The sequence below is a fragment of the Denticeps clupeoides genome, chromosome 15 (genome assembly GCF_900700375.1).
Source record: "Denticeps clupeoides chromosome 15, fDenClu1.1, whole genome shotgun sequence".
In the NCBI taxonomy this organism is placed as follows: Eukaryota; Metazoa; Chordata; class Actinopteri; order Clupeiformes; family Denticipitidae; genus Denticeps; species Denticeps clupeoides.
Window position 1 is genome coordinate 4412057 of NC_041721.1, and position 14358 is coordinate 4426414.

General features: G+C 41.6%; 1 protein-coding gene across 2 annotated transcripts in view; it reads right to left on the reverse strand.

Moving 5' to 3' along the window:
• LOC114764347 (voltage-dependent calcium channel subunit alpha-2/delta-1-like) overlaps positions 1–14358 on the reverse strand; it is a 71414-nt gene that overhangs the window by 11356 nt on the left and 45700 nt on the right. For both annotated transcript variants that reach the window (XM_028953893.1, XM_028953894.1), the window contains 20 exons: positions 12888–12987; positions 11454–11612; positions 10884–10988; positions 10714–10792; positions 10405–10454; positions 10185–10271; positions 9947–10024; positions 9776–9859; positions 9269–9343; positions 8422–8493; positions 8204–8275; positions 8018–8079; positions 5770–5846; positions 5325–5342; positions 4494–4526; positions 3788–3848; positions 3584–3681; positions 957–1038; positions 293–358; positions 58–170 (listed from right to left, as the gene is read on the reverse strand). In XM_028953893.1, the coding sequence (XP_028809726.1) occupies positions 58–170; positions 293–358; positions 957–1038; positions 3584–3681; positions 3788–3848; positions 4494–4526; positions 5325–5342; positions 5770–5846; positions 8018–8079; positions 8204–8275; positions 8422–8493; positions 9269–9343; positions 9776–9859; positions 9947–10024; positions 10185–10271; positions 10405–10454; positions 10714–10792; positions 10884–10988; positions 11454–11612; positions 12888–12987 (1571 nt within the window). The remainder of the gene's footprint in view (positions 1–57; positions 171–292; positions 359–956; positions 1039–3583; positions 3682–3787; positions 3849–4493; positions 4527–5324; positions 5343–5769; positions 5847–8017; positions 8080–8203; positions 8276–8421; positions 8494–9268; positions 9344–9775; positions 9860–9946; positions 10025–10184; positions 10272–10404; positions 10455–10713; positions 10793–10883; positions 10989–11453; positions 11613–12887; positions 12988–14358) is intronic.

Sequence of the window (14358 nt, forward strand, 5' to 3'; positions counted from 1 at the left end):
ACAACAAAGCACACACACATTCAGACACACATTCTCACACAATCCCAAGACCCTCACCGTTATCACTGAAACGTGGCGTGAAGATGTAGCCATCATTGTCCAGACTACGTTTATAGAAGCTTGACTCGTATGTCTCTGGGTTCTCAAGTTCAAACCAGTCAGAACCAGCACTGTAACACAGACGTTGGAATACAAACATATATGGAGACCAGATCATTATTTTTTCATTTAAATACAAAATGACCTAATGGGGACCAATGAAATGTCCCCATAATGGAGAATTATGATGTACCTGCTGGGGTACACTCGGGTTATTCCTCCATCTGTGGCTACAAACCGGGCAGCAACCTTTTCATTTCTGTCAACAGAAGAACAGTAGAACCTTGTCATTATGCTAAGCACAGCAGCAGTGCTTTATTGGCCACCTGTATCGTTCAGGTCTTGTGTCATGACTTTTAATGATATTGTCACCAATTAACTTTAGTATAATGTATAGCAATAGTTCTCAACCACTGTCTTTCATAGCTTTTAGGATTTCAGAAGCCCAGCACACATGGTCCATGTTATAAAGGGCTTGGTGATGATCTGGAGCCAGTGTATAGTGCTCTTAAAAACTTTCAATTGTGTAGGAAGGCGTGTCCTCAGCACAGGAACCGAGAGCCACAGGTCATTGCATTGCATACTATAGAATAGCAATGTTCATATGGTGCTGGTTCTGTGTCTCCCATTCGTAAGGCAGCTAGAAGCAAAATTTATAGATACTGCAGTCTGACCTCTAGCAGCATTCCTTAACATACCATGAATCAAATACTAAGGCACTTTGTGACTGTTTTGGATTGATGACGTCTAGTCCATTCACAGTCCAGTAGAAGATCACAAAATATATGTATAAAGCAATGCTTCATTACTAACATTTTGCCAACTAGTCAACATCTTTTGATACAAGTGACACTCACAGGCTTTGCTCAGTCCAAAGTTTGACCAGCTCAGATGTAATACCTGCATCCAAGAGGAGCCTGTTCACCAGGGCATCATTGCCTAAGAAATAAGCAACAGTAATAACAGTACAATTTACACTTAATAAACAATGAATGCCATGGTACATTATACTTTGTCCTGTGGACAAAATCAATTAGCTTGTTCACACCAACAATGATAAACTATTTTTAAAATGGGAGGGGCCCATAATGATGAGTGACAGCTCTTACACAGCCTCATTTTGCACGATTTAAACTCCCCTTCTGTTAATTACATCACATGTCCAAGTGTATCGGATTGGTTCTGCCAATAACATCCCAAACACGTTAAGCTTCTTGCTCGGGAACACAATGGTGGTAAGTGGTTTTTGGGACTTCGTGATCATCTGGTTCATGGGAGAGTGTTACCCACTAGGCTACTTCCACACTATAGATCCTGGACTTTAGTCACCAAATTCTGCCTTTGAGAACAATGACTGGCATCATCTCTCCTTCAGGTGAATGCCAGAGCTGCCCATCAACGACCATCACAGCGTCTCAGTCACATGCTCATCTACAAACAGACAGGTTGTGAGCAGGATTGAACCATCTGACTTTCTTAAGCTCATGTAAAAGTTATTACAAAAGTGGAACTTAATAAAAATAAGCCATAAAACGAAGCGTGCACATTAATCCCTGCAACTACTTTGTTCAAAGGCACACAGGTGAAACGCCAGATCAAAGGGCCACATTCCTGTACACTGCAACCACTGCTACAGTCTATTAATGCCTCCTGATTTGGTGGCCACCGCCACCCTCCTCTTTATGACCCCCCCCCACACACATCAGAGAGAACAGCTGGTGCAACACTTTATTCTGTCCCCCTACCCTGCAGCCTGGTTTCCATTAGGTCCAGCAGGTAAAGGCAGCACAGGAATTCTAATCCCCTCAGAGTCAATTATGTACTAAAAAATACCACCTTCGAGGGGCACGGCCACGGACCCCAATTATAACCAACATCTTAACATTCACCCTTCACTGAGGCACCCAGGTTTCACTTTGAACCTGCTGGGGGAATTTTTTTTGGTGGTTTCATGAAGCAATATATAATAAAAACATGGTTATCGTAATAAAACCATAAACCTACAATGATGCAAATTTCCATATTTCAAATTTACTGTTGTAAAATGTGAATTGGATGAATTATCAAAAAATAGATAATTGCTTATCACTTACTTGACTGAAAGCAAGTAACATACTAACTATGATGAATTATTGTTTTTATTAGCTATTTGACAGCAAAATATTGATTAATAATTTATCTATGTTAATACAAATATATAAATACATAATCATTGATCTATAATATATATAATATATATAGTTATCCATATAAGTTATGACAATATATAATTGCCATAACTTAATGTGTTCATATGTATTAATGTGTGTATTAAGAAACCTTTGAATTAAGCTACAAAAACAAATGAGCTTTAGAATGATATTAAAATTTTAAAATATGAAGACTGTTAATATGTACATTGTGAAATGACAATGGGTGGGATATATTAGGCAGCAAGCAAACAAGTGAAGATTTTATACTTGAAGTAGAGGTTTTGGAAGCAGAAACAGTGCATTTGAATAACTTTGAATGATACGGACCGACTTTTGATGGTTGGATGCCTTGGTCATTGAAGCTCTAAAAAACCGCATCTCTTTTGGCAGTTTTGGAGGAAAGAATAGTGATGCGTGTGGAGAATGCTGACTAACCTATGTTTTTAGACACAGCAAAAGTCACCGCTGAGTCACCGCTGCTCAGATTTCTGAAAAAGCTGATTCTGATGGAAAGGTGTCAGAACACAGTGGCAGTGTAGCTGCAGGCCAGTCAGGGTGCCCATGGCCCATGCCCACCCTCAAGAGTGCCTACAATGAGCATGCGCGCAACAAAACTGAACCACAGAATAACTGAACACTTGGAAGCCTCCAAATTCTCCAGATCTCTGTCCAGTCAAGCACCAGGCACAAGTGCTGAGATCCATGGAGGTGCCAGGTCACTTGGTACCAGATACCACAGTATAGCTTCCATGTTATGAGGGACCCATTCAGATGATTCTAATATTACGGCTGACTAATAATGGCTTATGAATCAGTGTAATCAGTGTAAATGTATATAATAAAAATGCAATTGTAAATATTTTTCCACAAAGCCTCTTAAGTTAACGGATAAAATAAAGCGTTACAATGGACTGAGAAGAAAGTGGAGTGATGCAGTAGGCGCCCCGACCACACTGCCTTTGGCCTGACACGTCCTGTTTCTTCTCACAGACACAGGGTAATTGGTCCTGTGTGAAGGGGGAATTGGGGGTGGTATATTGCAGGGAACCCTACATGCTTAACACGTGTGTGTTGATCCGTGTCATTGCCATAGCCCCAATGCTAACATCAAAGAGGGTAAGACGAAGGGGGAGAGAAACACACACACACAGACATGTAAAAAGATGAATAAATCTCTGGAAAAAGGCCAATAGATTACACCACAAATAGGCAGGTCAGGAGCAGATCAGAAGGATGCAGAAAGGAACGAGATTGACTGGGTGGGCCGCTTCAGTAAAGCTTTGCAGACTCACACATGGGGTGGTTGGGGGTGTTTCTGTCGATGTACTCGGTGAAGTTCATCAGGAATTCTGTGTGGTTGACGGACGGCTTCAGGTCCTTACAATACTCCCTGCATCGACACAATAAACAAATGAAATGTCCATTTCCGCTCAATTCGTGGTACTTCATTTGTTTTTGTCTGTGAATGAATGATTGAGATAAGATCATTCGCTGACCTTGGAGCAATATATGTGTATCCGTTTTCCTCAAAGTTCTCCACCTGCAAGCTCTCAAAGACTAGTGGACAAAGATGAGAGTCAGACAGCAGAAATCTTACAATGGGCTATGCTTATTATTATTATCAACTAGACAAACTAGCTGGTAGAACCTGCCTGTTAGAAACACTTATTCGCAGTAAGAGAGAGCGAGAGAGTGGAGAAGCTCACACAGGTGGTCTGCAGACGTGGGCTTTGTATTCAATATTCAAACACAAATGTAATGAACGGCGCATAAACTCAACCCAGATCTGCAATCATGCCTTATTTCCATCAAATGACCCTTGCCCAGTACTGTGAACTTATTCGAACCAGCTCTTTACAGGCCAAACTCCGTACAGGCCATCTACCGTTATTTTTTTGGTCTAGAAGACCAACGTAAGACAACACCACATTTTCAGACATATTTTAAAATAGGTTTTAATGCGTATTTTGCCTCTCAAACCATGCCTATTCAAGGTCTTGAAAATCTGCAGCGGCTCCAATTCCCAACTTGGCAATTTACATAGGGGCTCCTGAGGACTTTGCAAAGGACTGCTGAAGTCACAGTGAAGGGAGATGACAGGGCAGTTCTTCACCTGAGATGCTACTGCTGCGCATGCCAGGGTTTAAAACACGAGGTGTGAAACAAGGGAACTGGGAAAAAAAAAAAAGAAAAGATACTTGCCAGAGGTTCCTGAAGTGTCCGATCCTTCAGAGTCTGGAAAAAAGAGAAAGAGGACCAACCATGGAGGGAGAAAGGAGCAACATGGTGAAAACCACCGGGGGTCAGACGTCAACAATATTTTATTCACAGAGCGAGCCTTGAATAAAATATTGCCCTCTGGTCATGTGGCTCGGGCTTGAGGTGAGAGCGGAGACGGGGAGGACCGAAGCAGGCAGCCAGACAGCAGCTTTACATGTGGTGAGTGAATTAACATAGCGCCGTCAGCCTGATCAGAGCACGGGATCCCTGATGAATAATGCATTGACATGGACTCCACATCGCATGGCGTGACAGCACGGTGATTACACTTCAAAGCCTCACCGGCGTCTCATCTGTCGTGTACGTCAGTTATGTAACTGATTGCCTGCTTCTATGTACATGTCAGCTGCAGATGTGATGGTGTACAGGACCATGTGCACAGGTGTAGAAGTGTGTCTGCAGTTTTAAAAATAAATGCTTTTCATGTATTTGCAATACTACTGAACACTCGTCCACTCATCAGCCAGTGTTGATTTATGTGTGTGTGTGCATTTGGTAAATGTCCTGTTTGTGTTTCCCATGCAAGTCATATACAGGTATATTGTTTTATCGCATGTGTTAATCATGCACATGGAAGCTTTTGACTTGCCATGCGCTTATGTGGATTAGCTTGCATTTACATTTGTGTCACTGTGTCTCCGTATGTCTGCATTCTTGCATTTGAATGCATATTGTGTGTATGCACGATGCTGGGTGGATGTAAGGGTGTACCAGTGAGTAAAAAGGGGAGGGGAGCAGATAGCGGATACTTGCCTTCACTGGGGATCCAGGCTATGGATGGACACGGGGACGGGGGGGGAAGGGGAAAGAAGAGGAGGAAGGAAAAAAGAGGGAAGGTTAGAATAAACAGACAGGGAGGGGGGTTCATAGTAGGAAAAATGGGAGGGATTACAGTACCCAAAATTTCACTCAGTCCCAGGAGCCATTATAAACAGCACTAGAGGCCAACTATATCAGAGCCCAGTCTAAAGCCAAGGGTCAGAGGTCAGGTTTTGACCGTGTGAGTTATTGCTGATTGGTTTTTATTTGGATGAGATTTGCACCAACATCTATATGAGATAAAATTTACAATGTGTCTTTAAAACTAATAAAAAGACCCTTCATGGTTTTTCAGATGGGAACCATTAATTCAGTACAGTTTTCAGCAAGGAGAGGAAGTAGGAATTTTTCACACTGAAAAATAGATGGCATCACTTACATTTGGCCTGAGTGATGGTATCACCAATGGTGGCATGGATGTAATGGAGGCTGTAATCTGGCAGAACAAGTGCTAGACTGAACACATACAAAAAATGTAATTAGTCAGTAATAAGCCAAGAAAATGCATGCTCATTTATACAGAACAATTATGACATCTGGCATTAGTTTTTACTTAAAGTGACTTCAAAGGCCATATGTACATATATTTCTGGATGTGGTGCATCCCTGGGAATAATCACTCTGGATCTGAAATATAATAGGGTGGTAGTAGGGTAGTAGGGTGGTAGTAGCCTAGTGGGTAACACACTCGCCTATGAACCAGAAGACCCGGGTTCGAATCCCACTTACTACCATTGTGTCCCTGAGCAAGACACTTAACCCTAAGTTGCTCCAGGGAGACTGTCCCTGTAACTACTGATTGTAAGTCGCTCTGGATAAGGGCGTCTGATAAATGCTGTAAATGTAAATAATATTTAAGAAATATAGCTTCCTGAAAAAAGTGGTTTTGTTTGCCCCAGTGTGGGGTAAGTTGTGCCTTTGGAGAGAATACATTGGGGTAAATTGTATATTTAAGTAAAACACAATATTTTAATCTCAGAAACTTTAATGCAACTGTGCATACGAAAAGTATTCACAGCATTTCGCTTTCCCCACATTTTGTTACAGCCTTATTCCAAAATGGATTAAATGCATTTTCTTCCTCAAAAATTTACACTCAACACCCCATAATGACAACAGGAACTGGAAGCCTAGTCAGGATAGAGGGAAGAATGACAGCAGCAGTGTGCAGAGACATCCTGGATGAAAACATGCTCCAGAGTGCTCTTGGACTCAGACTGGGGTGATGTTTCATCTTTCAGGAGAGATCCCGAGAGATCTTAACATGGTTGTGCACCGGTGCTTCCCATCCAACCTGATGGGACTGATGGTGCTGCAAAGAGAGACTTACCAAGGATAGGTGTGCCAAGCTTGTGGCCTCATATTCAAAAAGACTTAAGGCTGTAATTGCTGTCAAAGGTGCATTTAGAAAGTACTGATCAAAGGCCGTGAATAATTATGTACATGTGATTTCGGAGTTTTTTTTTATTTTTAAGAAATATGCCAAAAACCTCAAGCAAAATTTGTGGCATAAAGCTGTAACATAAGAAAATGTGGAAGAAGTGATGAACTGTGAATACATTCCGGATGCAGTGCCTATAAAAGCTACACAAATTCAATGCAACATTGCTCATTTGAGGTTCATTTTGCTACATCAAAGGCCAATTCCATGTGAGCAGATCAAACTCCCCCATGTTGGCAGTAGCTCTACCAAGAGAGGTAGCTTAAGGAGTGCGGCATGACAAATGCTGTCGTGCTTTAAAGGTCGCTAACCAATTACATTGTCAATTAGCATTATTAGTATATCTCTTCATTTTCCCCTCATTGAGCCATTGCAGTTTAAATTAAGTAAGTAAGTACCCAATTTTGCTTCTCTGAGCCCTGCCTGTCTTCCACTTAAAACTTTTTTGGTCTAAAATTAAGAATGGCACATAGTTTTAGTAACAAAATGTAATAATACAATGTACAATTGCAATAAAATTATATGTTTAAAATGTTCATGACAAATTTTGCACAAACCACCCCAACCCCACCTTTTGGGGAAAAAGCCCTCATCCAGCATGCTAGCTGTGCAGACCCAATGTACTGAACATGTGTGAAATGCTTTCAAACTCGTCCATTACTGTCCCCACACAACAATAAAAAAAACCTTGATCATAGAAATGTTTTAAATGAATTTAAATGTGCTTTCCTCTCACGCAGTGACACTGACTTGGTTGCAACATGAGTAAACTGGCATGTGTGGTGTCATGACCAAATTCCTCTATATTTCTCTAGAAACAACATCCCCCCTCTCCCACAAATTACCACAATCTTCCGTATAGTTTTTAACCGCCAAGGTGGGTCTCGCTGCTGTTAATGATATTCAAGCCCAGGTGAAACAGTCTTGTTGCAGAAAATACTGCCCCCTACTGATCATAGCATAACTAATGCAGTCAACACATACATGCTTTTTTTACTTCTATGTGAATACCATACAAATAACCACTTCACGTGTATTATAAATATGTAATTACCAAGCTCAAACATAACTCCACACCAAAATATAATATAATAAAAAAATAATCTATGTTTGTGAGGACATTTGGTCCCAGCAAGATACAAACACAGAACACACACACACACACCCACACACACATATATTTTACCTGTAGTCAGTTTCATTCACAGGGGACCATGTGTAGGTTCTATGTCCAATGTCAATGTATTTCTACCAAAAACAGAAAAGAGGAAGGAAATCACAGCTGAAATTGTGTTAATTTGGAGTCTAGGTGCAGCTTCTACATCACTTCTACCTCAATGGCCTTAACAGTTGTGAAAGAGAACAGCATTACCTCATCCAGGGACTTCACTAATGTGGTAAATTTCCTGCTCCCACTGCGTAAATCAATCATTTCTGTTCTTATCTGTTGGAAAAAAATATTCTTTAAATATTGTTATTAGTATTGAACTTAATGCTATCAAACATGTGATTATTAATATGTAATACTGAGTCCTTCGAGCTAATTTCTCAATGAGGCATCGCTATAAAGCTTATAAAGGCTCATCTTACTTGCACTTTATTGCTGTCTTCCAACTCTGCATCCAGGAAGTCTAGGGTCACCGGCTCTTGGAACTTTGGGTTCTACAGAAAGAGAACCATTAGAGACCCTTGCAAAATAAAGCATGTTACTGTGCCTTTAAAGATAAAGATACCTTCAAATTACTACTTATGTATCTTTCAGACCTTGAGTAACAAGGGCGTATGGCCTGCTTCCTATTGTGGGACCTTCTGTCACACACACTAGAGTCTTGCTTAGGTTCAGAGGGGTTAAGCAACTGCAACCAAATTGTTTTCTCTTTGCGTGTCCATGTTTGGGAGGGTCGTCCCAAACGTCCATGTGGTCCGTCCATGTGACGTCCATGTGGCGTAATGACACCTCGTAAACAGTGAATCTCTCCTTCCCAGTGTCAAAACAACCCACCAACAGCTCTGAGCGTTGTGCAACACACGAGAAGTTTCCTTTTTCTTTAAAACAATGAGCTTGCTTAATCACACAGGAAAATCTTCAGTTCAGTGTTATCGTCTCAGGGGAACGGTCTCCCTTTAAAGAACACGACCTCTCCACTGGCTCTCCAGGTAGTTCCTTTTAACTCAACATACCTAAGCGACCGATATCTGGTCTCATTTTGATGGGAAAAAAATATCCCAGCGCAGATGTTCCTGTGTTTTCTGTTCTGTCCGAGGTAGTGACAACCGCAAAGCCATGTGGTAACCTTTTTGGGGTGATAAAATACTAGCCAAAAAATGTCATTACACGGGGTTGGACATTCTTTGGGACTGCTGCTGACAGTTATATAGACTGAGGTTAATAAAGCCGTCGGATCCGGCGTCATTAAGTGGTCAATGAGCGACGTACCTTTGGCAGCAGGTTTGGATGAAGGAAGACGTATCCATTGGGATCGATTGCGAAGTAGTATCCATTCGGCCCAAGCTAGTAATAAAGAAAGACGGAATTTGACTGTATAAATAAAATTTATAATTTGTTTTTATTTTTATTATTAAATAAAAACATAATTTTTCCTACATACTAGCTTAAAAAAAGGACAAAAAAAATAGACTGAATAGGACAGAAAAGGACAACAGAGCAGTGGCTCCCAAAATAGATTATGAGTACTGGGGCGGATGTCCAAAAGATAGTTGAAAGCAGTCAATTCTCATTTAGGCCTAATTTCCGAATGTCTTTTAACCCCAGGCCCTTAAAAAACGTTCTTATCTACAAAGAGAAGGGCCCTGGAGGGATGGTTTAGGAGCCACTGCCACAGAAGCAACAGCCGGTTTTAAATAACAGCCTGAAACTGAACAAAACAATGTTTGACTTTTAGCAAAGAGCACTAGACGGGGCATTTGTCCCCTGCAGCCTCACGGTGAAGCGGGGCGTGAGCCTTTTGATGTCCTCCAGTGACACGTCAATGGCCATGACCCCCAGGATCAGCTGGTTTTGTTGCTTCTGTGAAGCACAAGTGCAGCGGTGGAAGTTGAAAGCTGTTGATATGCCAAAAAGAGGACATTTTGGGTGTATGTGGGTGTTGTGTACCTTTTCCCGGTTGTTCTCATCCTTTATCGTTGTCTTATTGAAAACAGGGAGTGTTCCAGTAATCACCAATCCCAGTTCCTGCAAACCACAGTGAGTCAGAGAGAACATGACCACATGAATTTAATGAAATTCTGCGAAACAGGCAACATCCCAGAGGAAAATAAAACATATTCGCACTGATATATTGCAAGAGTGTGCAAAGTAAGACGTAATTTTTTTTTTCTGTATTAACACCCACCAGTGCATCCAAATAAACATTTGTCCACTGAACCTTCTGTGCTTCTTTTGCCTGAACCATTGGCCTTCCCAATACATCCAAGTACTCCTGCAGCATAAAAATATACACCATATAGTATGTTAATTAGACATAATTTAAAAAAAGCTCAATGAAACACAATGAAATGTGCAACACATATAATTCAGAAGTAAATTGGACATAAAACATGACATATTTTCACCTGTGTGTTGATCCTAATGGCACCAATAGATGGAATCTCATAGTAGTACCCTAAAAAAGGAAAATGTAATCATGATATGTTAATTCATATAATCTCCTGTTCTACAGCACGCACAAGTAATAAGATAATTAATATTCATGGATTTGTATCAGGATTGGACATTCAAAAATACCAACACAGAAATATGCCCATATGTTACAAAAATGTATAAAAAATGTATAATCTCTTTTAACGTTTTTCCCTCATCATAGTAATTGGTGCTGTCTACAGGCCTCTTTAACAGAAACAGAATAAAGCCTGAGATGATACCTTTATTTGTGCAAGCCATCCACTGTATGGGAGCTTTGTCATAGTTGTGTTGGCCAACCGAGAAGGTGAATATCCGCACCTAAAGAGGAGAAAAGTCCAGCCGGTTACTCTGACCACACCAAGGACCACGTAAAAAAAAAAAGAAAGTCTGTCGGCGCCAATCCACCCACCCTCTTATGATAGTTGTACTTTTCAAAGATCTCCGAGGCCCTCTCCTCCCCGCCGTCGGTGAACAGCATGATGATCTTGTTGCAGTTCGCACGCGTCATGTTGAACTGGAGACATGGAACGAAGGCTCATTTTAAAACCTCAGCCTGTCAAGTCAAGGCCAGCGTCTCCCTGCGTTCTGCCACCTGAGCAGCGCCTCGCAGGAAAGGCTGCTGCTGGTCTGCTGGTTCACCAGCAGAGGGCGACGTCTGACAACAAACTACCTCCCACAGGCAACCGCTCAGAAATCTATATTAAACAACTTCGCAATATATGCTATGAGTAATTTGTCAGATGCATCTTCTAGAACGTTTCAAAATACCTGAAGAAAAATTTGAGATACAGGATTCCTGAACTCAGCGATGATTAAGTGTGTATAGCACTTATGAAGGTTTTACCTTTTGTTAATCAAATTTTAAATTCAAATCGCCCTTCTAATTTATAAAAAAGCACTAATGTTCAGATGTACAACCTGGACATCACAGAACTAATAAAGTCAAACTGTAACGTGGCTGACAGGTCAACACACTCACCGAGAGGAGCTGTTCGAAGGCCAGCTCGAACCCCATCTTATAGTTAGTGATGCCTTTGGCGGAGATGTTCTGCACGGCGTCCTTCAGGATCTTCTTGTTTCGAACGTTGGCCTGGACCAGGTGGCCGAAGCAGGCCGCCTGCATGGCCTTCTCATTGAACTGCAACAAAGACGATGCATTTTATTTACAGTTAAGTGAGGTCGTAGTGCTGCTGCGTGGCCAGTGTGGGCGCCAATGCACAGCAGTCTGGGTAATTTGAGTGATGGCCGAGTCACGGGCTCTCTTGACATATTGGGGACGGAAGACAGGAAGTGCTAATGACTCTGGGGGACGTCAGTGTCACCAATTGTAGTGAAGCTTAGTCAGTAAAGGTAACAAAACTAATACCTACACACACACACACACATACACAGGAAAAAGATCCACTGACACATGCAAGCCCTAATTGTATTCAGACAAACACATATGCATATACTGAAATAAACAAGCCCCCCCTCGGCAAACACACACATTTCCTCATTCTGAAAACTGTCGTTTTAACGAAGGCTTCGTTAATCCCATTAAACATCCAGACCCTTGGCTGCTGTCCACCAATGTACTTATAAAACTGCAGACCATCTCGATTAGCATCAAGTGTCCGCGACGAAGCTGGGACCCACGGTCGAGATGCCACAAACGAGTTATTACACAAATGGGGGGGGGGGGAAAAATTGATAAAGCTCTCCGATTTTTTTTTTTTTGCGTATTTTTTCACAGCGACAAAAAAAAAAAAAAAGCGACACACTCTTGATTTATAAATGTAAACATAAAAGCTTCCTCCATTTTCATAACCTAATGGACGGAAAAGCGTCCATGCATCACTGGGTTCAGCCACAAGGCTTGATTGAGACAAATCAGGGAAGGGCAGGAAGTGACGTGCTGGACTAAACAAAGATGGATGGAGATTTCCTCCGCCAGCGGGGAATTTTTGTTTATTTATTTCCTCCTGCTCCCATATTTGATCATTTTTGCCCACAGCACAGGACACATTGGGGCTCTCATACACACGCCAGAACCAGAATGATGCAGACACTGATCAGACTCAAACACACACATGCACTCAGTAGCAAATAGAACAGGGTCTATTCACACACGTCATGCTCACACACACGCACAAATAATAAAAAAAAATACATCCAGGCTCCATTCACTCACAATACCTCAATAGATCCCAGATCCTGCACACACACACTCACTCACAACACAAATCCATACTCCATTCAAATACACAACTCGCACACGCACCAATATTATCAAGTCAGAGCATAGACTCACACAATAAAAATCTTCACACACGGCTCCAATAAAGAAACACACACACATAGATCACTCTCCCATTCCCAAAGCTATTATTCATTATTGACACGGAGTCCCTTCCCTCCTTGGAGCACTCACATAAACCACGTTGACGTAGTCATCATCAGAAAGAGTTTCCAGCATCTCATTAACCGAGGTGCGGATCAGCTTCAGCGTGAGGCCCGACACGCTGCCACTGCTGCAGAGTCAAGACACAAAAAAAAATCATTTTTACACCCTCAACACACTAATAAACATTTTTCACCAATGAATGAGGGGACGATCAGATCTTCAGGGACACAGAATCTACCCGGTAGGTTCGTAGGATGATTTCGCAAGCAAACCATCTAATAACTCCGAATAATGCAAACAAGCTTTTTATTACGACTCATTAATACGGTTGCCGTTGAGAAGTGTGGGTCGTCGCAGGTAATGGGGTGCATGCGCACACACAAAGTGCTGAGTTATTCTAACCAGGCACTGATTGGCCAGCGGGGCTGAGGGGCACTTCAGGCTAAATGGGTCCATTAATAAGCGCGGTGGGGCGGCACGCTTAAAAACGCTCCAACCCTGCCTGAAGAAAAGCCATATTTCAGAGCTTAAGTGTTCAGCAGCGTGGTACTGGATGTGATAGAGGGCTTTTATGGAACTGCCATTTTCACGTGGTCAAACATGGAGGATGTCGCCATGATATTGTTGGAGTAAACAGCATGAAAAAGAAAAAGTCACGCATATTAATGTATATTTTAAGATTAAGGATGTGAAACGATTAATCACAAATTCTGCAATGAATTAATCCCAATTAACTCTTAGGACCCAAAAACCACAGGGAACCGCATGTTACATGGTCACAAGATGGTCATTAAAAAAATACAAAATAAAATGTCTCTGGGATGTGCCTGGGAATTGGGGTGCCTAGCATGGGGCCAGCAGTTCATGCTGTTTTATTTTGTCAATAAAAACTGCTCCATGACACATTACAATAATATACAAAACTGTATTACGGGGTTTTCAAATCCATGCAGGTGAACATGAATAAAAAAAAAAATCCAATTTGAACGAAAAGGGGAATTGAACCTCTGCACATCCCAGAAATCTTGCATAACCTTCACTCATAACTCGTCATTTCACTCTTCCAATTATCTGAGATGTGCTTCAGAGTTAAAAGGGAGGGATTGATTTTTTTTTTATTTTTTTTTTTTTAGAGCTCTCATTTAGATCTGGCCAAGAGCCAGCAATTAATCATCCTCACCGGTGCGGTTCAAAGACGCCGTTTTTTTAATAAGCAACACGCTTCACACTCCCCATACTTTTTACGCACGTCTCTTTACAGGTCAGATTCCTCTGCTCATTATCGGTGTCCATTTCAACTTTTTTATCATTGTGCATCATGAATTTGCTGTATGAAGCTGGATCACAGAGAAAAAGGGCCAAACTGCACATTCACGTGGGTTTACATCTGAACAGCAGGGCCTTCATCTTGCTCAGGCTAATGGGGATTTATGAAGACACCGCCCCCGGGAGTGCATTAGGTGTATTACAATAATAACCACGGATTCTGCACTGACAA